This window comes from Nanorana parkeri, unplaced genomic scaffold (assembly GCF_000935625.1).
Source record: "Nanorana parkeri isolate BGI_ZX_2015 unplaced genomic scaffold, ASM93562v1 scaffold775, whole genome shotgun sequence".
Taxonomy (NCBI): domain Eukaryota; kingdom Metazoa; phylum Chordata; class Amphibia; order Anura; family Dicroglossidae; genus Nanorana; species Nanorana parkeri.
The window spans coordinates 602479-626855 of record NW_017307043.1 but is presented as its reverse complement, the minus strand read 5'-3'; the positions used below and the strand labels follow the sequence as shown (position 1 = coordinate 626855).

Sequence of the window (24377 nt, the reverse complement as noted above, 5' to 3'; positions counted from 1 at the left end):
GGGAAATACTTGTACTTGGTCCTGAAAAAGTGGTATCGGGACATCCCTACTGAATACTGATACCAGAAGTACTATTAAGGAAGCTGGGCGCCGCGTAATGACTCACCACCCGGATTACTGATTAGCCGGTAGACCGGGCGTCATGTAATGACTCACCGCCTAGCTTACCGATTAGCCGGGAAGCCGTCACTATGCTCCCTCATCACCAGATGATGAGGAAGCATGGAGCCAGCTTTCTGGGCAATCAGGAAGCTGGGGGGCAGGTAATGACTCGCCGCCTGGCTTCCTGATCGTCCAGCTTCCCGAGTCATTACACAGCGCCCAGCTTCCTGACAGCCCGGGAAGCCGGCTCCATGCTGACCAGCAGGTTTTTTTTAAATTTAATATGAGACTCTGTATGCCTCTTCTGTCATAAATGCTTCCACCTGACTGTCACCATTTTTTTTTTTCTTCTTTCACCTATGCAAAGCTCAGTGTACAATATCGGTACAGTTCCATTTCAGAACAAAGTAACTAGCGCGTGCATGTGTTGCAGTTGCATCATCCCAGCTCAACCGATGAAGATGTAGAACCCAGAAGAAAAGCAGGGTGGAAGCACCAATGAAACACTAAGATTGCAGATCTGGAAGGGATTGCTTTGCTAGGCAAGTCTACCATAATGTGCTAATCAGCTGTGCATATCTGAATAATTATGTACTATAGATATGTACTAATATATATAGTTCATAATTATATATACATAGACAAAGTGAAATAACCCTCATGTGTAGGCAGCCCCAGACATACAACGAGGACACACAGCCTCATCATAACACATCCACAAAACCAAATAACTGCAAAAACTCACCATGGTTCTAGATATTCACTCAGCCACATCACACTTCCAGGGGTGTCGCTGCTGTGACGTCACCTCCGCTTCTCCGTATTGGAGAATTGCTCTTTGCTTTCAAACGTCCCGTGTCTCCGTGTTTGGCGCGGCGGCCATCTTTCTGTAGCCCGGAAGTCGCTCTGGCAGATAGCAGCTCGTGCAAGACGTAGACACTTTGTAACACTCTCACTCTGCTCACGGTTGTTATGTGAGGTGACGTCACTGAGCTAGAATTTCTATTGGCCGGGAGGAGACCGCGCTGCTCTAACTGCCCCTATGTAGAGGCGGAAGAGAGAAGTTACGTTGATCGGTGAGGTAGGAGAGTTCCGTTTGGCGGATGATAGTAGTGTGTCCGGGTATGGAGATGTGTGCAGGGTTATAAATGGCTCTTCAGCCGTCCTCTGCACGCATTGTACCGCTGAGAGTATACACTTGTGCCGACTTGTAATTCAGTGAGCACAGTCCTCCAGAGACCACAGACTGCCTGAAGTGAATGTTTCCTTTTATACAAATCATTATTTTTATCTTTTTTAGATTAAAGAAATCTTATCATGGCTGACTTCTCCTTCTGAAAATGCGAGTTCCCTGGCTGTCATGCTGACTCTCTTTAATGCTTTGTGTTACTGATCTTTTAAAGAACAACTCCGGTGGAAAGAAATCTTTAAAGGAGAACTATGAGGTGAGTGATTCCTACTCATCCTCATAGTTCTAGCCGACCTGTGACAAAGAAGCTGTCACACGTCGGCTCAATAGATTGGGAAGTGAGCAAACACATACCGCTCGCTAACTTCCCGATAGTCTTCTAGGGCAGCTGACTGTAGGAACGGACAGGGGAGTGGGCGGGCACAGCTGGCTCTGCCTCTAGATAGGAAGAGCCCGCTGTCATTCAGCCAGCAGGGTGGATGCGGACAGTATTGTCGGGAACCATGTCGGCTGCAGCGCTCTCAGTATATAGCGGGCAATAGCTGAGCTTTGGATCACCAGGGAGGTTAGTATGTTTCCTCCCGTGACCCTACAGAGAACTATGGGATAAAAAGTTTTCTTTTAACCCTTGCAGTGGGGCTACTCCTGCACTGACCTCTGCACTGCAAGGGTTAACTGCTTGTTTGTGTCTAGGTTAAAATAAAGGAAGTTACACGCACCTATCATCGGAACTGGCCTGCTGTGACAGCACTTCCTCCAGCCTGTCTCCTGCCCCGCTGCAGAAATCATATATTCCTTGGTGTTCTCATGTCCTATATGCTGTGCATAGAACATGATGACTCGAGGATTCCTAGACTGCTGCAGCGGAGGGGGAGGGTGAATATAACTGTTTTGTTTTTTTGAACCTAGACAAAAATGAGCACTCAACCCTTGCAGTGTAGGGGTCAGGGCGAGGGTAGCCTCACTGCAAGGGTTAAGAATTGTTTCTCTAGAGTTCTACTTTAATTTCCTGTTTCCTGAACAGTGACAAACCTCAACAAGAAGAATCCCATTGTTTTTAGTGGTGCCCATTCATTGCAAAGGAGAAAACTAGCCAGCTTTTGAGGCACTACAAGTCCCAAGAGACATTGCAAGACTCTTGACAGCCGCAGGCATGACTCTCAGAGGCAGATGCTTGATGGGATTTGTAGTCTCACCACAGCTGGAGGGCTGTAGTTTGGCTATCTCTGCTAGAAAGAGTCTCTTGAGTGACATCCCTGAGTTGGCTGCAGCTGTTGACATCACATCCGAGATGGTGACCCCCAACAACTGTCTCAAGGGCTTTTGGATGTCTACACAAGGGAGGCTTTTACAGGTAATAACCTGCATAACATACTACAAATGCACCTATAATCATATGGAAATAGTTTTGTTGAAATAGCCCTGGTGACAGTGTCTTTAAATGAAAACAAAAACTCTGGCAGGCTTTTTATTACAGACGAGACATATGATGTCTACTCTGCTAAAAAAACCAAAAACCCTTCTTAAAGTTCTTGAAGCTCATTTCAGGAGTAGGTAATGTACAACATAGTGAGCACAATGCAGCGACCATCACAATGCCATGTATAAAATGGTTTGTTGTGTACAGCACAGCATACGGTGTTTGCGGGAGGCAGGAGTTAGTAAGTTGCAGCACAGCTTACACAGGGAAGTGCTCAGGATAATAAAAATAGTGGCCCCTACATTGCTGGTAAGTGAGATGAAAAAAATTTGTCCGTGGAAAGAAAAAAAAAAAGCTCCAGTGGTCAGTGGAAGGAAAAAATTGTGCCAGTGGTCAGTGGAAGGAAAAAAATGTGCCAGTGGTCAGTGAAAGGAAAACAATGCTCCAGTGCCAGTGGTCAGTTGGAGAAAGAAAATGCGCCAGTGTGGGTAGTGTGTAGGAGCAAAATGTGCCCCAGCATTAGTGGGGAGAAAAAAAAATGCCCCAACATCATTGATAAATGCTGCAACATCAGTGGTCAACAAGAGGAACAATGCCTCAGCTCTGGTGGGTTTGGGAGGAAGAATGCCCAATAATTGGCATCTGTGGGAGAAAGCAACAATGTGATAATAGGAGGAAAAATGTTCCAACGTCATTGACAGAAGGACTGCCCCTTCATTGGTGTCAGTGTGAGGAAGAATGCCCCTTCATTGGCGTCAGTGTGAGGAAGAATGCCCCTTCATTGGCGTCAGTGTGAGGACGAATGCCCCATCATTGGTGTCAGTGTGAGGAAGAATGCCCCATCATTGGTGTCAGTGTGAGGAAGAATGCCCCATCATTGGTGTCAGTGTGAGGAAGAATGCCCCATCATTGGTGTCAGTGTGAGGAAGAATGTCCCATCATTGGTGTCAGTGTGAGGAAGAATGCCCCATCATCGGTGTCAGTGTGAGGAAGAATGTCCCATCATTGGTGTCAGTGTGAGGAAGAATGCCCCATCATCGGTGTCAGTGTGAGGAAGAATGTCCCATCATTGGTGTCAGTGTGAGAAGAATGCCCCATCATCGGTGTCAGTGTGAGGAAGAATGCCCCATCATCGGTGTCAGTGTGAGGAAGAATGTCCCATCATTGGTGTCAGTGTGAGGAAGAATGCCCCATCATCGGTGTCAGTGTGAGGAAGAATGTCCCATCATTGGTGTCAGTGTGAGAAGAATGCCCCATCATCGGTGTCAGTGTGAGGAAGAATGTCCCATCATTGGAGTCGGTGTGAGAAGAATGCCCCATCATCGGTGTCAGTGTGAGGAAGAATGGCCCATCATTGGTGTCGGTGTGAGGAAGAATGTCCCATCATTGGTGTCAGTGTGAGGAAGAATGCCCCATCATTGGTGTCAGTGTGAGGAAGAATGCCCCATCATTTGTGTCAGCATGGCTCTGCCTCTCTAGACCCAGAGCAAGCTGTGCCCTTCCCCTCCCCTCCCTGTCCTTCCAATGAATGTTGGAGGAACAGAGAGGGGGGAGGGAAGAATTCCTGTGGGGAGCGGTGACTGACAAATCTCCGCTCTGCAGGGATAAGCCAGGAGCTGAGTGATCAACGGCTTGTGATCGCTCAGTTCTCGAGCTATAGAGCCAGCATGTGACAGATGCAGTATCACACATCAGCTCAAACTATTGTGAAGAGTACATTTTACTTTCCCAATACTTCTGCTCTAAATGAAGGTTTTTGTGCCCAGTGTTCAGCTTAACACGCGTTTCCCCTTGTGCAGTGAGGCCAACAGGATTGTTAAAAAGACTACTCACTTGCTTCAATGGCATTTCTCGCTTGCTAGCCAAAAAGCATAATCTCCCTTACTGATTTTGTCCATTTGCCTTTTTCTTTTTAGCTTAAAATGGGCTTACAGGTGCGCTCCAGTGTGTTTGCATGGGTTTGTATGCGTTTTTGATGAGTTTCCATGCATTCCAGTACATTCCAGACCAGACAAAATGGGACAAGCAGTATTTTTGTTATCTGGTCCGGAACAGACTGTGCTGGTGTGAACAGAGCCCAGAAATACTAAAGGGTTACATTGGGATGCTTTTTTGGTCTGGGAACAAACTGTTCTGGTCTGGACATGATCCGGACATGGTGTGAACAAGCCCTCAGTCCAGAGATTTCCTCTGTAGTACGTTTTTCTTCCACGAGATGTCCTTGGTTTGATGGCCAGTATTATTAAACCCACTTCCTCTGAACCCAGGTCATCCTGGACCCACCTAAGCTTGTTATTGGATAGTGAAAGGAGAATCAACATAGTGATGAGCTCATTTGTCTGTTTAATTGCTCTCTCCTATCAGCATGCTTCTTGTCAGCTCATGACCAGATTGACGGCTTGTGCTGCTTATTTCTCTCACACTTGAGTCCAGCTGTACACGAACTTCAGGAGGCTAACACCAGGCCAAATTCAGGCACTTATGCTGCATGCGTTTAAAAATATACACTGAGCGGCCAGATTATTATGACCACCCCATCAGTACTTCGTTGGGCCACGAGATGACTCCACGAGATGACTTTGTTGGGCCGCGAGATGTTGAAAGGTGATGCGAGGAATCTGACACCGCACTGGTTCCCTTCTGTTGTCTTGTATCAGTCTTGCCACTCTCCGTTCTGCCCTAACATTGACTAGTCGCTGACGGCCACAATTGGCACGTTCAGACCCAGATTTTCGTCTGACAGTCCAGTCTTTAAACACTTTAAAAATGAGCCTCTCTTGAACATTTAACGAATTCTGCTGTTTTGCTGATACTCGCTCCATGGCTCCGAGCGCCAACAATCATCCCACGTTCAAAGGCTGTTAAATCGCATTGTTTACCCATATCTTCAGAAAAAAATCACTTCTACTGTCGTGGTAAACAACCTGCTTCCCTATTTATAATGGTCTGGCCCTCTGGCAACTTCAGCACCAAATTATAGCTAATTTGCCCACAAACGTCAGGTGGTCATAATAATCTGGCCACTCAGTGTATTTAATTGTGTAATAAAGAGGAACTGCACTCTGGAAGCTTTACCCAAAAAAAGCAGGCAGAGAAAAAACGATTAGTGTTCTCCCTGTAGCTGATCTTAGCCCTATTATACCGTCTTCTGCACTATGGGGGTTATTCACTTAGCTGCCGAAGGCAGCCGAGTGAGTAACCCAGCGGAAGTGAAGTGAGCCGTACATCAGCTGCCTTCGATCAGCCGAATATGCAGAGCCAAAGTGCAGAAGGAGTTCGACTCGGCCGATCCAACATCTGGATCGGCTGAGCCGAATCTCCGGCAGCTCACTCGCTGCCTGTTCGCCCCTATTCTCATAGGTGCCGAACGATAGTAAGCGAATAGCCGAATGCCGCCCGACTTTTCTGCTCACTACCGCCTGAGGTAGTGAGCAGAATTGTGAATATTGTGCTATTGTGAATAGCCCGTACAGCAGCCCTTCGGTTCGCCTGAACCGAAGGGCTCCGGCGACCAAAGTGAGCCAAAGGATCAGCTGAAGCTATGGCTGGATCCTTCGACTCTTTAGCGAATAACCCTTTATGTCTCTGTGTGGAGGCGGACATCTTTGTAGAGGCAAGGTTTTGCTTCCTCATGTCAGAGCCTCCAGCTAGAAAAACAGTGAGCAGCCCCATAGTGACACCCCCAAATCCACTGTGACTAGCAGTCAAAGAAGGAATTCCACACAAAAGTACAATTTTCAGGGCAATGCATAAGCACAATTAACATTTCTACATGTTCTGTATAACATTGGAAATCTTCACTAAGTTCAGGTCCACTATAAGTTATAACTAAAGGCAGAACGATTTTGTAGATTTGTATAAAGTGGTGAGGGTTAGAACCACTGTCAGGTTTTTCTTACTTACAAAACTTTGCCAGCGTTACATTTAACTGCAAACGCGAAAAATAGGGCATGCCCTATTTTTTGCATTTGCAGTGGAACGCAAGGCTGGCAAAGTTTTGCCACGCGTTCGATCGCACTGCGGGGGGCGGGGCGTGTAAGCGGTGCCATTGAATACAATGCACCGCCACACCCCCTCCCGCCCCAAAACGCGGGGGGGGGGGAGTTTCACATCGATCGCTGTGCGTTCCAGCAGCTACAGCTCTGGAATGCACACGCTTTCGGTGTGAACAAGGCCTCAGAGTCGCTGAATCTCTCTCCGATCACTGCGGGGAGACCCGCCGAGCCGCTCCCGGGCGCCGCACGGGGACAGTGGTGCCCGGGGAAGACAACGGCGGCCGCGGTGGGGGGAGGGGGGCACCGCCGCACGGTACAAACGATCCGCCAGCTGTACAGACACCGGATCGGTTGTACATTAACAGCCATCACTGGCTGTTAAAAGCGGTACCAAGAACACGGCTGCTGCCGTGTTCTTGTTTTAACCACTTTAACGGGCCGCCGTCTATAGACGTATTGCGGCCCGGAAGTGGTTAACAATGTCACCGGGAATAAAAGTGAAGGTAAATCCAAAATTGCCACCAGAACAGATATAGAGGCAAAGTCTTCCAATGGAGAGACGTGTTTTTGTAACAACTGTCTTGGGGGATATCCCTCAGATTGGAAAGATACCCGCTCACTTTCTCTTGAGCCAACTAGATGGGAAGTGGAGTTATAAGCTTTCGGGGTGTCTTAGATCCCGTCTTTGGGCTTTATAATTGTATAAAGCCTAATTAATGGGTCTAAGGCATCCCAAATCTTTAATAACTTACTGTAAGTTGGCCAAAAATCACTTAAACTCCAAACTTTTAGCATTGTAGAATTGCAAAATGCTAATTTCTGAGGGGACAATCTGGTGTTTCAGTTATGTATACACCAGGCGTTCACAAACCACATCCATTCATGCTCTGGATGCTAGGATATTCTGTTTTCAGTTATTATTGCATAGTTATTATCACATTTTTAACCATGAAGGAGTTGACCTAAAGAGAAAGCTGCATTCAAAGAAATAATGGGTAATCACGTTTCCAATAGTTCTGCGTGCCATGACTTTGCAGCTGTAAAATATCTCCAAGTTGTAAAGATGGGTAACAGCTGTTTAAAGATGTTTAGCATGCCCTTGAGAACACTACTGTGAGTGTGTCTTAATGCTCTCCCACACAAACCAACTATAAAACCTCTTTGCAGGTTAACAACATTGTGATAACAGACTGGAGCTCATTTTTCAGACCATAGGTTACTAGATGGAGGGAATATGTGACACACCATCTGTTACACAGAAATTCTTCAGCTAATTTTCAGCAGCCTTAGGAGAACTTCAAGAAGTGCATTGAACTTTATTTACAAGCCCTGTCAGTTACAACATTTGTTCATTCACGATTGTCCTTTCCCCTCTTTTTAATGCTGTTGAGTCTTCTCCAAAAACAAGACCTCTTTTCTGGAACTGAGTTGGTGCTTCTTTTCTTTGAAGAGTTTTATTAAAGATATTAGGTACTTTCGTGGGTTAGTGTGTATTCTGTCTGTCATCAGCTGCAAATGTGGGTTCCCTGGAGGTGCCAAGGCTAAGTAGGGTCTGGTCTTCACTAGAAACCTCTCCACGGAGGTAAGGAGTTCTGTGGGTCACACTTTCCAGGTCAAGGCCTTTATATTATTTACTCCACTGATGACTGCTAACATGCAGGCAGATAACTAAAGCTGACTATAAAATCAGCTGCAAGAATGAAACCCAAATAACAAGCTGAGGCTTTCACAAGCAGCATTCAGACAGAACTTTAAAACTGGAACCACTCAGACTATGCAGAAGACAAATGAACATCATAATCCAGTTGAAATCCTGGGTTTGTAAGCAATGTTTGAGGGGCTACCTTTTAAGGGTCAACTGCTTGAATAAAGAACTTTTACTTACATGATCAGCTGGCTCCACTACCGGCACCCCCATTCTCTCACCCCTCTGCTCTAGCAGTCGAAAGCCAGCTGACGTAATCAGGTACAATGCAGGGCCCATATTCTTGCATTATACATGAGGATGTTGAGGGAGATTTCAACACTGCAAAGGTTTTTTTTTTTGTTTACAAGGATGCATTCTCATTTTATACCAGCAGATAATATGCATTTAGGAACCTAACATTTGGACAAATGAACACCACTGGTCACATTTCTGCTGGAGACATCTTAGGGGACTTCTCTAACTGATCTTTGGTTGTTCCATTTAGCATAGATCACATGACCAATGCTTAGGCTTTTTGTCATAAGACTGGTACTGGAGAGAGTCTGTAGCTTCTCTTTGAGCACTTATGAATTTTATATAGAGAGAGGATGGGGCTGAGGGATGATGGCAATAGGTATGTTTTATGATATAAACTACAATACCAATTGTGCGTGTGATCTTAAAAAAATAATTATTGTGTAACTAGTGTAAGACTGACAAATTGGGTAATACTTTGGCATGGTTACATAATGCATCTTAAAATGTGAGAAAACGGTCCCTTATTTTTATATAGTAATTAAGGATGCACCGATACTAGTATCGGTATCAATACCGAGTATTTGGGCGAATACTCGTACTCGCCCACATGCTCCGATACTTGCCCCTGATACCGGAACTTCTGGAATGAGGGAGATTTCCTCTGACCGGCAGTGCCGTGATGGAACATGGAAGCTGATTCTATGCTGTTTGCCTAGTTTGAAGTCGGCTTCCTAACCAATCAGCATTGAGCTGGTCAAACAGCATGGAGCCGGCTTGCTGGGCATTCAGGAAGCCGGGCGGCATGTCATTGCCCGCCTTCTTGATTGCCCAGGAAGCCGGCTCTATGCTAGCGGAAGTACCGGTATCGGTACTCGATATCGGTGACTACTGCAAGATAAATATCGATACTGGATACGGAAAAACCCTTATCGGTGCATCTCTAATAGTAATACTAAGTATGTGATTCGCTAGTAGTGTGCGGAGAGTTAATTGGTAATGGTTAGCAGAAAGTCCTGCCTTTGCTGAACTCATTAGATGGTGTGGAACTAACAGGCCCCAAAAAACAAACTGAGCTGCAGGTTCCATTTCAAGGACTGAAAGCTTTTAATTTGTTTCTGTTTTTATATTGGTTGCTAATGCAGTTAAATATGTATATAGCTTGTAAAAATCTGCAATATGGTTGTCATTTGTATAACTTATAAATATGATTTTGTGTTATTTTTGGACATAATAATATCTCTATTTATTACTGCAAAATGAGACATGGGTTCTTGTAGCTAGAGTCATATTCATGCTGGCTTTCACAGTTACACTGGGAGGCTCTTGGGATGCTATGTGTTGAAATACTCAGTTATATATAATTTTATATTCTATACCATTGCTGCAATTAGCTCTTTAGTGTCTGTCAATAAAGTATTCTATGCCTTTTTTTGGTCAGTGTGGCTGGCTGCCAATCATATCATGGTTGCATTTGTATGTTCTTGTACCTGGGGAGTGGGGACTTTTAGAACTTTTCGTTTTTAAAAAAAATTAAACTTTCATTTTTAAAACATGCTTTTCTTTTTTTTCTTTTTAACTTAAAGGAGAAATATGGGGTTAGGGCTTTTCCACATAGTTCTCCTAAGGGTAACGGGAGGACACAAACTAGCGTCCTCACCCAGAGCTCAGTATACCGCGAGCTGCAGCTCGCGGTATACTGAGACGCCGCAGCCGGAACGGATCACAACAATTCTGTCTTGATCCACCCAGCTGCGTGAGTGACAGCTGGCTCTGCCTATCTAGAGGCGGAACCAGCTGTAACCGCCCCGTCCGTTCCGCCAGTCAGCGCTGGAGGATCGGACAGGAGAGGGGGGGGGATCCCTGCAGGGAGCCATGAGTGACAGTCACGGCTCTCTGCACGGATAGATCGAGAAGTGAGTGAGTGCAGTTATGTGTTCGCTCACTTCCCGATCTACTGAGCCGACCTGTGACAGTTTCATTGTCACATGTCGGCTCAGATTATGAGGCTGAGTGAAAATCACTCGCCTCATAATTCTCCTTTAACTGTATTGCTATCACAAAGAGGCTGATAATCCCCCTATGTGATAGCATAGTGCAGGTGACAGGGTTTTATTAGACCAGCTAATTTTAAGACCTGCTAAGGACCAGATGATTTTTATTTTGTATTGAAACTTAAAACCCTAGATGTCATAGAGGGTGTACTTTCTTTTTCACACAACTTTTACATTTGATCTTTGCCCGCAAATATTATATCGCTATTCTATATCCATTAAAAGTTGTCATGAAGTACACTTAAGTACTGTAATGGTACTAAAAACCCACTGAATAGTGCTGTAGTCCCTGTGCAAGTATCTGATTACCAGAAATTTATGGTGAATATTTGCATAAGGTATTCAAATCGCTAAATGGTGGCAATGACCCAGAACAGCTCTGCTCTCGTGGATTGGATGACGGTTTCCTTTTAACTTCACAGGTCTCTTGCTGCTTCTGTGTGGTCAGAAAATATCCTGTCATCACAGAGAAAAAAAGTAAAGGAGGAAGCTCTATCTAGACATGGTGTCTGTTCTATTCCCATGTTAATAAATATTGTAGTACAGGGGACCTCTAAGCAGAAGTATAACTGACCTGGGAGGTATCTAAACTGGAAGTCAGTTAGTTCTCTGCATATGTAAATAGATATTGAATTTCAGGCATTATTCTTGTGGCACTTCATTGTCTTTAGTTTAATATGTTATATGTTAATACATTTTTATTAAAGTTTAAACAATTATAAAAAAGCAATAAACAGTAACCGCAAAAAGAACATAGATATAACAGTGGCAGAATAAAAGAAAGTAGTACAACAAAAAACAAGAAAAAAGTAGCCGAGTCATTTAATAATCAGAAGAGGGAATGTGCTGAAAAGGTACCAGAGGAAAAGTGTATATTGTCAAGGAGATAAAGATGACAATTGAGACCAGAGAGTCCAAGTGTGCCAATAATTATAGAATGAACAAATGTATGTTTCTTTAAAGCTAGTATGCATTAATATTGTTAAAAGAGCTGAACTAACTGGATGGTGTCAGAAACATTTACAGCAAAAGAAAACATTTACATTGTCCAGTGGCAGCAAGATATTAATTATGATGGGGCACAAATAAGTAGGGTAAGCTTCTATTCCTAAGTGAAGGAGGCCTAGGCTAGGGGAAGGAGTAGATGTACAACCCGTGAGTGTTGAAACAAGTTGGAAAATATTTTGCCAGAACCTCGTAAGAAACTTACAGGACAAGTAAGTGTGTAACAAAGTGCCAGTTTGGGCACAGGCCCTCCAACAATCAGAGGAAGCAGGTTGGAAGAATTTAGCCAAACGATATAGGGTAAAATACCATCTCTACAGCGTTTTTTGTGTACAAATTCCCATACATCTACACATCTCTTAGCTCTGTTAGTTTCATTTAGAGCAAGAAGCCAATTGTGATAATCAAAAGAAGTTCCAAAATCCCTTTCCCACGCCAACATAGAGTTATTTTTAACCAAAAATATTTTATCCTGCAAAAGAGTACAAAATAATGATATACCCTTACGTTTAGAGTTGGAAATGCTGTAATAGGACCATACTAAAACAGGAAGTTGAAGTTGAATAGGAGTGTTCTTAGAGGATAAAAAGAGCCTGCAAAAAGATCTTGAAGGTGAAGTACCGTACTTTTCGCTCCATAAAAGGGGGACAAGCAGAGCTAAATGTACAGTGGGAGCCGCTGCTCGTTTAATACAAGTGATCTAATCAGATTGTATCAAATTGAGCGGCGGCAGCGATCGTGTCCGGGCCCCCCCCCCCCCCGCCGTGGTTTTCGGGGGCCCCTGCTCCTCTGGGGGACCCGTGACCACGGCATAGGAGCTCACCATAGAGCCCGTAAAGCAGACGTAGAACGCGCCACCTGTCTCAGCTGTCACTAACTGCAGCTGTTGCAGAACCCTACCCTCCCTGTGTCCTTTGGTCAGGTGGGCCTTATGGAGCGCAAAATACGGTGTGCCTCTATTCATCCATCGCCTCAGTGATAAGAGGGGAATCAACAATTCTAACGTAGTAAGTGGAAAGGGCAAGGATACTAATGGGAGATAGGGCAAATCAATAGATACTAATGAGTGCCATGCGAGAAGGGATACTTGGACAGTAAGAGGAAAGGAGGTGAGGGAGGGAGGTTTATATTTGTAGGAAAGTAAGAATTGATACAAATTATTAGCTAGTATTAGAGAAGTTTTAAAGTGACACCACTGTTTGTCTTTACGTAGTATGATCCATCTCTTAAGTTGGGACAGAATAACCACTAAGTAATAGTCTTTGAGGTCAGTATAGCCCATGCAACCAGTTGATTTTTGTTTAATTAAAAGGGAGTGTGGACATCTGGATAATTTGTTTTGGCATATGAAACATTTCAACTGTGCTTGTAAGGAGCGAAAGTACAATTGGGGCAGAGCAATCGACAAAGTTCTGTAAATACATCAAAGTTGAGGAAGAACTAACATCTTGAATGATGCCAAAAAAGAGTTGGCTTGGGGCACTAGTTAAAGTAATGCCTAAGTAGGGGATTCCGTGTCTGGACCAAGTAAAAGGGAAAGGGGACTGTAGGTACTCTATTTTCTCATTTGCAATACCGAGATATAACATTTGAGATTTAGTAGCATTAAGTTTGTAATGTGATACGGGCACGAATAGGTTCAAATTACGATAAACCTTGGTCAGGGAAGTCACCGGCTCTGTAAGCATTAGCAGAACATCATCAGTGAATAGAGTAATTGTATGAGAGCTTTGGGCAATATTAAACCTGAAATGTTGGGGTTGGATCTAATCAATTCATCAAGGGGTTCAATCAATAAATTAAAGGGGAAAGGGGGCACCCCTGACGAGTACCATTTGAAATGCTAAAAGATTGGGACAACGACCCAGATGTGAAGACCTGAATTGAGGGACTAGAGTACAGTACAGTAATAGCTGAAAAAATAGAGCCATTAAATCCAAACTTAAGCAAGACCTAAGACCGGTACTGTCAGTGAATTCGGTCAAACGCCTTCGCTGCGTCCAAAGTTAGGAGCGGAGAAGGCATTTTAGTAGATTTAGCGTAGTGTAAAATATTGATTACCCTCCTAGTGGTGTTTGGAGCTTCACATCCCCTCGTACCAAAGAGTCAAAGTGCTAGTAATTTTGGCATAAATGTTATGGTCAGCATTTAATAAAGATATGGAGCGGAAATTTTGCCGAGTAGCAGATGACTTCCCTGGCTTGGGTATAGTTTCAATTAACGCTCTAAGCATTTCAGGCGGAAAGGAGGCAGAGGTTGCGGCCGCATCAAACACTCAATAGATGGGGTCCAAGAATATAAAAAAAAATGTATAATATCCATTGGAAAAGCCATCAGGGCCTGGGATTGGTTTTTAGGCATTGATTTAATAGTTCAAATAAGCTCAGGAAAAGTGAAAGGAGCTAAAAAAATCAGCAATTTATTGTGGATGCCACAGCTTATGCTTAGATATAGGGTGGAGAAGATAAGGGATTCTAGACCTAGACTGTTGTTGCTAAAGTCTACGAGCCAAAGGCTTGCCTGTTTTGTTGCCACTGGAATAAAAATTGGCTTTATAATGAAATAGAAGATTGTCAAATTGATTCATAAGAAGCTTCCTAAGATCGGACCTCAGCTTATTCAAAGCAGATTGGTGAGAAGAGTCAGGGCAAGATTTATTTTGAGATTTCTAGGGAATTTCTCAATTGACTCAATTATTCCAGCCCTTGATCTTGATCCAGGAATGTGATGGTACAGGAAACATTGTCCTTGGTGACAATTAACTTGGTTGGAAAGCCCCATCTGTAGGCGACTTTATGATTTCTCATTCATTTGGTTATGGGAAAGAGCTTTCTTCTGAGTCACAGAGTATATTGAAATAGGTAAAAAAAATTGAAGGTTAGCATATTCATCAGGTAAGGCAGAGACTCTGAAGATTGACATTAATTGTTCCTTTACATGGAAAATGTGAATACACATCAGCATGTCCCTGGTGAGTGAGTAAGGGAGAAAAGAAGGCTTGGGAAGATGATGGATGTGGTCTATAGTAAGGTCAGGCAGAAGAGTACGAAACAGATCTTGTACATGGGGAAGCAGCTCATTTTGTTGTATCGATTCAGGATGCCGCGGCAGGAGCTGTCTTCTAGATCTGCTAACTTTGCCTTAAGAAACATACAGTGGTTAGAGCGCACTCCTGTAGGACAAACACAGGTGGGAAATGGATCTGCTGGAGGAAGGTGTGCAAAAAACTCCTCAATACAGGGGGAGGAACCCTGTGTAACACAATTCAAGACCAACAAAAAACACGTTTTTGAGGAGCGCGACTACCTATGATAAGAGTAATGGCCCAATGTGCTGAACTTGGAAAAATGCATAACAGTGTGCAATACAGACAACCAAAACTGATTAGTCATATAAAAGGGGACAAATTGATGACTTACAGTTGGGATGTGAGCCTATATGCCCTGGTGTCTCTCACAGAATGTTCTCCACGGTCTGTTTAATGCGATGTCCACAGCTAGCAGGTGGGAAGAGAGTAGGTGTCTGCCCAGACCGGAGTAGGAAAACGAGGTGTCAGCCGATGTCACAAACTCAGCTGGCCAGGCTGAGCCGCGGCGGCTGAGACGGGGAAGCAGTGAGCCGCGATCGGCTCCGTAGCCCCGGACTCTATGCGTGTGGTTGCGCTCCTCAAAAACGTGTTTTTAACTTTGCCTTAAGCCTGTTAATATCATCTTCTCTGCTGTTATGGGAGTCCACTAGATCATTAAACGTGGTTGCAAATTAACCCATCTTGGTTTCAATGTGAGAGACTCTATCCCCTATTTGTTTCACATCATCTTTAAACTGACGCATAAGAGACTGCATGTCTGTGTGGCTAGATCTCAGTGACACAAGCATGTCCTTCAATGTAGTATCAGATTAGGCTGATCTAATGCCAGATATACATCAATAGATCATCAATAGACTCTACACGTGTATCATCCAGGGATGGATGGATAGGGGCGCCTCTGTATCAGACTGGGCAGGGCCAGACATTCTCAGCCTCGATTTGGCAGGGCTCTGACCAGAAGGAGTTGAAGGATGCTAAGGCAGTGGAGAGGAGGAAGCAGGTCCAGATGGGGAGAGATCCGGTTAGGGAGAACAGCAGTCTCTGTCGCCAGCGTCACTGACAGAGGCAGGTGTGAGGAAGCCGGTGCCATCTTGGCTGCGGCCCCGAGCTGTGGCAGTGAAAAAATCTGACAGGTTTTGCGGTCGTGGTCCTTCCTTCTTCTTGCGGGTCATAGTGGAGAGTATAGGTCAGAAAAAAAGATGTGGGCAGTGACCCGATCGTTTACGATTTTGATGCCGATGCGGGCTTAAGCAGGGGGCTCCGAGTCAAGCGTCCATCTGGCTCGAGTGCTGGCCACGCTCCCTCCAGTTTAATGTATTACATAGACTTGATCCATTCACCCAACACATGAGTGTGCCTTTTTTTACTTGAAATATTGCTAATTATTCAGTGCAATCATGGTTCTGTTATAGTGTATGGATGGTGCACAATAAATTTGGAGCAGGTTACATTTGATGTTCATGGTGTCAGAGGTGTTTTGACAGTATCAATATTTCTTCTATCCAATAGAAGTGCAGAATACAGGAATATGTGAATCAGAATGTCCTTCACAGTTCAGTCTGTGAACCGTATATATGACATCTAGAAAATCATCTGACAAAGGTATTGACCTTTTACAAAGGGTCTGATTTTCCAGCATGTGGATAAAATGGTTGCTGGTTTTATATAGGTGTGGGCCATGGATTCATGAATTTTACAACATTTAGAAGGTTTCAGGGGAAAACTTTGAAAGATTTGTCCACAGTAACCTATCACCTATGGTCAACCTCTCCAACCTTGTAGCTGAATCCACCTATGCCCTTAGGCCCCATTCATACAAAGATGTTTTAGCTCGATTTTCTAATCATTACAACACTCATCAAGAGGATTCCCATTGTTTTCCATGGCCCCTATTAAAATCTAAGCGTTCTGTCGCTTGTAGCCTATGTCTGTAGTGTTAGCAACTACATGAACTTAGTTTCAGAATCAAGCATTTTGGCACCATATACTTTAAAGTGTATTTCCACTTTTGCCTTCAAATTTGAGAAAACCCCTCCATATGTTCGTTATGCTATTCACACAGCATACTGAAAAAAATGAATGGGAACATGTAACAAATATAAAATAGGTGTTATCCCAATTTGGCTGTGAAAGTGGAAATCCACTTTAATGGTGTGCCTGAAGAGCACTTGAAAAACAGGTATACCTATATAAAAGTCCACGGGGCCAAAAACACTTCTGCACCTATACTACAAGAAGTGCATATAAGCACATACAAAAAAAGGCCTCTAAATTGCTCACACTTAGGTGAAGAAGGAGGAGGGAAAGAACAATAATTCTGTAATGTGTATTAATGTTTTAAATGCAAGCAGTGTTACTCCCTTATTTTGAATTGTTATCCGCCTTTTGCAGTCATTCACATGGGCGTGCACATCAGTAAGGCATGTTTGCTTGTGCCTGCGTTTACCTGCTTCCAAGTGCAGGCACCCGGACCTGCATGTCAGTGCATGATCGGATCGACGTGTAGCCGCGTGCTGCCGCATCCTCTCACTGCAATTACATGCTTCACCTGTCCCTCCCGGGGAACGCCTCTGCTTGGGTGTTCTTTCTGTACGGATGTGCACGCCCATGTGAATGAGGCCCAAGCAGCCTAAACCTACCAAAACCTCTTTTTAGTGTTCCGTGTGCTACCAGTCTATCGGCACATTGCATTGTTATAAGGCAATGATGGGGTCAACTTTTTTTCCCCTCAGTTTAAAGGTATTTTCACATCTGTTTCCCACATTTCCTAGAAGATAAATGGGCTGCTTCGCAGGGCGCATATATTTGTACAGTAACATAACATGCACAAGTTTTTTAATAATATAGAAATTCAAATAAACATCCCTGTCAGTTTTGTATATTTTTGGGGGTCTGTGTATAAATTGTTTTACATGCACAGCTTTTAGAAATAACACTTTTTTATTACAGAGTTGTCCTATATTATCTCAGTGTTCAAATTTTGTTTGTAAATTCTTGCCATGTTCAGGACTAGTAGGCAAGCTATTGTCAAACAATGCTTGGAAAGCTGGGCAGCGCCATGGGGCAAATGTACCAATGGCAATTTAAAAAAAAAAAAATAACAGCTTGGAGAAGGTCCTTTTCATGGAGAGTTACAAAATGAATACTTGCAGTGGGGCTACCCCCGCCCTGCAAAGGTAAACTGCTTGTTTTGGTCTAGAGGGTAAAATAAAAAAGTTATACTCACTCGATCCTGCCTGGCTGCTAAACTGGTCCTCGCTGCTTCTTTCCCCCTCCACTCCCGCGGTCTAGAGATCCAGGAGTCATCATATGCCGAGGGACAGTCCGCGGCCAGAGCACGGGGGTGGGGGATAGGTACGCGGTCTTTGTCACAGGATCAAGGCTCTGGTGAGTAGAGCTGCAACAGTTAATTGATTACGTTGATTAAAATCGACGATGGAACACGTTGTCAATGTTTGCCATCGTCGATTAGTCGTCTATCGATAGCCTGTTCGGGGCTCCACACATGACGCGTCGCGTCCGGCGGGCTCGGCGTGTGACGCCACATGCCGCGCCTGCCAGACACGATGCAGAAGCAACGCCCACCGCACACGCCGCTGAAGCCGCTGCTCCTCTCCTCGCAGTGAGTTCCCTCACTCGACGCACTCTTGGTGTGACTGGGCCCTCCCCGCCGCGCGACATGTCTCCCCACCGCACTACAGGACTCCTCTCCGCCATACGGACTTGCTGCTTCTCCTCCCTGCAAGCCGCATCTCCCTGCCTCACAGACTCGCCGCGGCCCGCCCATTCACGAGCGGCACAATGAAGGAAGAGCAGGCATATGGGGGAAGGCAGCTGCCAGACAGGCCCACAAGCTGCTCGGGTAAGCCTGCATTCTCCTACCCCCCCCCAGATGGTGCTCTATAAATGTATTGCTGGGGTAGCGGGATTTGTAGTCCTCTATAGCTGATGGTACATTGTGCTGTATATGTACCATCAGCTATAGAAGACTACAAATCCCAGCAATACATTATACACTGTATGTATAATGTACTATTGCTGGCATTTGTTGTATTCCTATATAGCGGGTGGTATTCTGTATTGCGCTGTATAATCATTATACAGCACAATGCAGAATACCACCTGCTATATAGGAATACAAATCCCAGCAATAGTACATTATACAGCGCAACGCAGAACAACACCAGCTACAGAGGACTACAAATCCCAGCAATAATACACTATAGCATAATGTACTATTGCTGCAATTTGCTGTATTCCTCTATAGCTGCTGGTATTCTGCATTGCGCCGTATAATCATTATACAGAACACTGCAGAATACCACCAGTAATACAGGACTACAAAGCCCAGCAATAGTACATTATACAGCACACTGCAGAATACCACCAGCTAGATAACTACAAATCCCAGCAATAGAGCATTATACAGCGCAATGCAGAATACCACCAGCTACAGAGGACTACAAATCCCAGCAATAGAACATTATTGTATAATGGACTATTGCTGCGATTTGCTGTATTCCTCTATAGCTGCTGGTATTCTGCATTGCGCCGCTGTATAATGTACTATATTGCACACCACACTTTTTTTTATTTCCACCGCGCCAAGCTTGCTCCCGTGACGGACTACAATCTCAATACAAACTAGTAGTCCATCACTGGAGCCATTTTAAAAAATCCAATTAACCGATTAATCGAACTCAATAATCGGCTAACTAATCGATTATGATAATAATCGTTAGCTGCAGCCCTACTGTTGAGTATATCTTCTTTATTTTAGACCCTAGAGAAAAACAAGCTGTTAACCCTTCTAGTGTGGGGATAGCCCCACTGCTAGGGTTAATTTTGTAACTGCGTGGAGCTCCTCTTTAAATTACAGGTTTGAGGATGCCCTAAAGATATATGTGGTGTTAATGAACAGTAAGATCTTCACAGATGGCCTCAGCAAAAGTGTACTCTGGCAGCGCATATTTGGCTGTGGAGTTGGATTTGTTTTTGCGGTGAATGTGAGTGATATAATTTGAGGGGATTTTTTTGGACACTGTTGTTGCACTTACTTGTTTTCTTTCTTTTAAACAATGCAGCAGCATGCTGCTAACAAAAGGCAGCTTCAAGAACAGATGGTCAGGAACAACTGTGTTGTGCTTTGAGCACTCCAAACTTTAAAAAAAAAAGACCCTATCAATATAAAATGAAAACTAGACATGTGCACGGCAAAAAAAAATTGTTTTCTGACGAAGCAAATGAAAACGAAAAACATTTCCATTCGTTTCATCAAAGAAAACAAACTTTTCTGCTGTTTCGGAATCGGAGGCAACGAGCCTCAGAATCAGAAACCACACACTGAAAATGCAGGGCGGTGTATACCAAGATATACTCAAAGATGGCGGCACGCCTGCACAGAATGCGCCGGTGGCTGATATGGCCACCGATTGTTCAGCGTGTGATGTCACACTGAGAATGCAGAACTAACAGCGGCCATGTAAACCGCCGGCGCATTCTGCGCTTGCGCACCACCATCTTTTGAGTGTATCTTGGTATACACCAAGATGGCGGCACCCGTATGTTCGGGAACCACCATCTTTGTAGGCCAAGATACACTCAAAGATGGCAGTGCGCCTGTGCAGAACGCGTCGGCAGGCCGCCACCTGGTCTTCTATTCATACGTTTATGAAGTTTTGCCAGGTGGATGTTTAGGCCTCTGCTGATGCCAGCCTTGGCCATAAGGTACTCCAGGCTGCTCTTTGGGTTCGGGATTTGATCCCTTGTTGGATCTTGTGGACCTGTTGGTGCTGATTGCTGTGTATTGCTCTGGGATGTCCAAGGGTCTATGATTAAGGAGCCTGTGTTCTGTACTGTATGATTATAAAAATAGATTTTGGACTTGCTTGTAAAATCCTTTTTCTGGAGTATAGTATAGGACACAAACCACCCTCCCCTCTGTCCTGATGGTTTTCCTCTCATTGCTTGTTACAGAAGTGAGGATTGCTGGGAGTGGGACGGGCTATATGGGCTGTTCCACCATTCAGTTGGACAGTGTCCAATCACCTGAAGGTAGCTGCATGTCATCCCCGTGTCTATGATTAAGGAGCCTGTGTCCTGTACTATACTCCAAGAAAAGGATTTTGCAGGTAAGTCAAAATCTATTTTTTATTCATTTTGGTTAGTGCTAGGGAGGGTTTATAACCCTTGTCAGTTTTTTCCCACTTGCATCACATTGGGGAGATTTCCCTTCACTTCCTGTCCCATAACCAGAACAGAAGATGAGAGGAAATCCATTATAAGTGAGGAAAAGCCCTGGTTCTAACCAGAATGAACACAACCAGTGTCCCTATTGGAAGATTTCCCCTCTATCCCTGCTCTGGTGACAACTTAAAATTTGGGATTTTCTTTTAATTTCATCCTCGGTGATAACAGTCCCTAGGACAGATACAGAGGGTGAAACTCCATAACAAAGACACAGACAGCAATAAAAACCTGACGGGTGTTCTAATTCCCTTTCCACTCTATCCCAAACTAAAAAACGTTTCGGCTTTAGCTCTATTCGAATTAAGAAGCAAGAATTCTCCCTAATTTTCTCCTTCAACCATTCAGAATAATTTCTGCATCAGAAAATGATTGTGAATGTGCAGCAATATGGAATGTTGTTTTGCTGACAAATGTCAGCTTAAAGTGAATGTTATTGAGGAAAAATTGTGTTTAGCTTTTGCTGTAGATTTGTTTTTCTTTGCAGAAAGACTGTAGGGTTGGCTTCTAGATAAAAATCTATAAATCTAAATCAGAAATAACAGGTTTGTAAAAATCACTCTTGGGAATGTTATGGCTCTTGGAACTAGAAATGTGAACAATAACAAATGATGAATATGATAGATAACACTTGGCATATACTGTATGCAAAACAATCAATGTAAACACAACAGACTATTTTTTCCTTTTCTGTTTTCCTTATTACTAATTTCATCAAGCCACAGCAAATTACAGTAAACTTGTATTGACATTAAAGTGAACCTGTGAGATCATTAAAACTTTTATGTAGAAAATATAGAATAAAGTATGTGACTTTTCAGGTGCTGCAGTGATAAACTTCACTCCCATAATGTTATATATGCACATAAACATTTTATTGATATAAACATGACAAACTAAATTCAGTACATGTATAATAAAGTGCACAAGCAAAAAAAAGAGAACTATGTGGTAAGTGTTTTTCCCCATAGTTCTCTTAAGGGTCACAGGAGGACATATAATAGCTTCCTCCCATGATCCCAAAGCTCAGTATATAGTGAGCTACAACTCGCAGTATACTGAGACCGCCGCAGCCGGGACAGATCCCGATAATGCTGTCGAGATCCACCCAGCTGTGTGAATGACAGCTGGCTCTGCCTATCTAGAGGCAGAACCAGCTGTGCCCGCCCCCTTCCCCGTCCGTTCCTCCAGTCAGCACTGGAGGAGAGGAGAGGGGGGGAATCCCTGCGGGGGTGATGACTGACAGTCACGGCTCACTGCAGGGAGATGATCGAGAAGTGAGCGAGCGACGGTATGTGTTTGCTCACTTCCCGATCAATAGAGCCGACATGTGACAGTTTAATTGTGGCCTGTTGTAGGTTGCTTTCCTAGTGATGGCACAAAAGCAGTAGCGCTTTCTTGTTGGCACAACTTGCACAGACCGCTGATGAAGCCTGAATAGGGGCGAAACATGTTGGGCATGGGTGCTTAGGGATTTATCAGTTAGTGGGAGGGAAAAAGAGATTTGATAGAAGAATGTAAATGGAGATAAAAGTAAAGGAATTACAATGGTCAATAGAGTTCTAAATAGAAAATTAGGTACCTCCCTCTAACATGGAATGGGTACTAAAGGAAAGAGGGAAAAAAAAGAGTTCAATAAATTAAAAAGATTTTAACAGAGTAAATAAAGGTAACATTTTATATAACTCTAAGGGGAGGATGCACAGGTGGTAATGTGCATCATATTGTAAGAAAAGTGTTTTTTATAAAAAAAAGGTTGTTAACACATCTGGAGAGGTGACCCATATGGTACCTTAAAAATACATGCAGACATACATAATATACAGCCATGGGTACCCCAAACGTTTGTCAGTTCTCTTTCACTGTAGTGAAATGATTACCCTCAAACTGATGTACCCCTTCATTTAATCATCATATGGTAATCATTAAAAACAAACATATGCAGTACATCTGTGCAAAGCATGCACATTTATCCCTGTCAAGACCCTGCAAGTACAAAAATATATCTGCCAGTAACACACTCAGCTTTTAAAGTGTATGTATAGCCAGACACTTTTTTTAGTTTCGGATAAAGTAGGGAAGGGTTAAAAACCCTGCAAGGTGTTTTGTTCTATGTGCCATTGAGAACATTTCCCTGAACTTCCTCTCCCAGAGATGCAACAGGAAGTAAGGGGAATTTTCCTGTTAGTTTCCCTAGGACAGGTGTCCCCATTGGAAGATTTCCTCTTACTCTTTGCTCGGGGGACAGATGTAACATTTTTAACTTGCCCCCCTCTTTCCGTTTTGCCTATAGGCGCACTTTAAGCCCTATTGTGGGCTAGCAACACACATACTTTTTGTGGAGGGTGTCAGCCCTTTATTGTATTTGGTAACCTACTCAACTACTCCCACTCTCCGGTTACAACTAGTTAATCATTCTGAAGTCCACGGTAAGAACTAGGAAGCCTGTTTGTGATACCACAGGAATAGGATACAGGACAGCTCTGAATGTTTGACAATATCAAGTTTTTTTGTACTTCTCTAACAACAAAATGCTTCCATTGGTATGTTTAATAGACCAAATAGGAGAAGTTCATTGTTAGGCTTTACATACACTTTAATCTGTTAGTTTTGTAGTTTTATTGTCCCCATGGCACAATTAAAATACCAAATACATTTATTTAACTGCTGATAAGACTATACAACTGAAATGTCAGGATCTCAGTTATATACTCTACATGTATGTTGGTAGAGTGTCAGGATACATGACATGTCAGGATCTCAGTTATATACTCTACTTGGTCCAACATACATGTAGAGTATATAACTGAGATCCGGACATTTCAGTTGTATATGTTTTGAAGCTTCACATATCCTAGCCATTTGCACAGTTCAACAACCACTCCCCATGAAATCATAATTATGGTATCTATTTATGTAATAGGTGATGCTCATTCTGGGTGTTGCTGTACAGGGGATTACAGGAAGCCAATTGTATGGAGTTTGCTTGTGTGGATTTCCTCCAGGTACTCTGGTTTTCTCCCACACTCCAAAGACATGCTGGTAGGTTAATTGGCTCCTGTCTAAAATGGCCCTATTATATGTGTGTATGCATGCGAGATGATGGGGACTGTAGATTGCAAGCTTCCTGATGGCAGCGACTGATGTGCATGTACAGTATGTAAATTGCCAGCGTTATTTAAATACCTGTAATAAATTAAACACAGATTTGGATATTAATACTAGTTATTTTTGAAAACAAAAAAAGGTCTGAACATTTTTAATGCATGCATAATGTTTTTATATGTTTCTGGAGTTAACTTTAAATAATATGGTATAAAAACAAAAATGCCCCTA

General features: G+C 43.6%; 2 protein-coding genes across 2 annotated transcripts in view; one reads left to right on the top strand and one right to left on the bottom strand.

Moving 5' to 3' along the window:
• The window catches only part of TMEM167A (transmembrane protein 167A), a 32269-nt gene extending 31330 nt beyond the window's left edge, over positions 1–939 (bottom strand). Inside the window, exon 1 of the mRNA XM_018564731.1 lies at positions 848–939. Within this exon, the coding sequence (XP_018420233.1) occupies positions 848–850 (3 nt within the window). The 5' untranslated portion in view covers positions 851–939. The remainder of the gene's footprint in view (positions 1–847) is intronic.
• Positions 940–1129: 190 nt separating this feature from the next.
• Positions 1130–24377, top strand: part of XRCC4 (X-ray repair cross complementing 4) — a 288213-nt gene continuing 264965 nt past the window's right edge. Inside the window, exon 1 of the mRNA XM_018564728.1 lies at positions 1130–1183. The gene's annotated coding sequence lies outside the window, so the exon portion shown is untranslated. The remainder of the gene's footprint in view (positions 1184–24377) is intronic.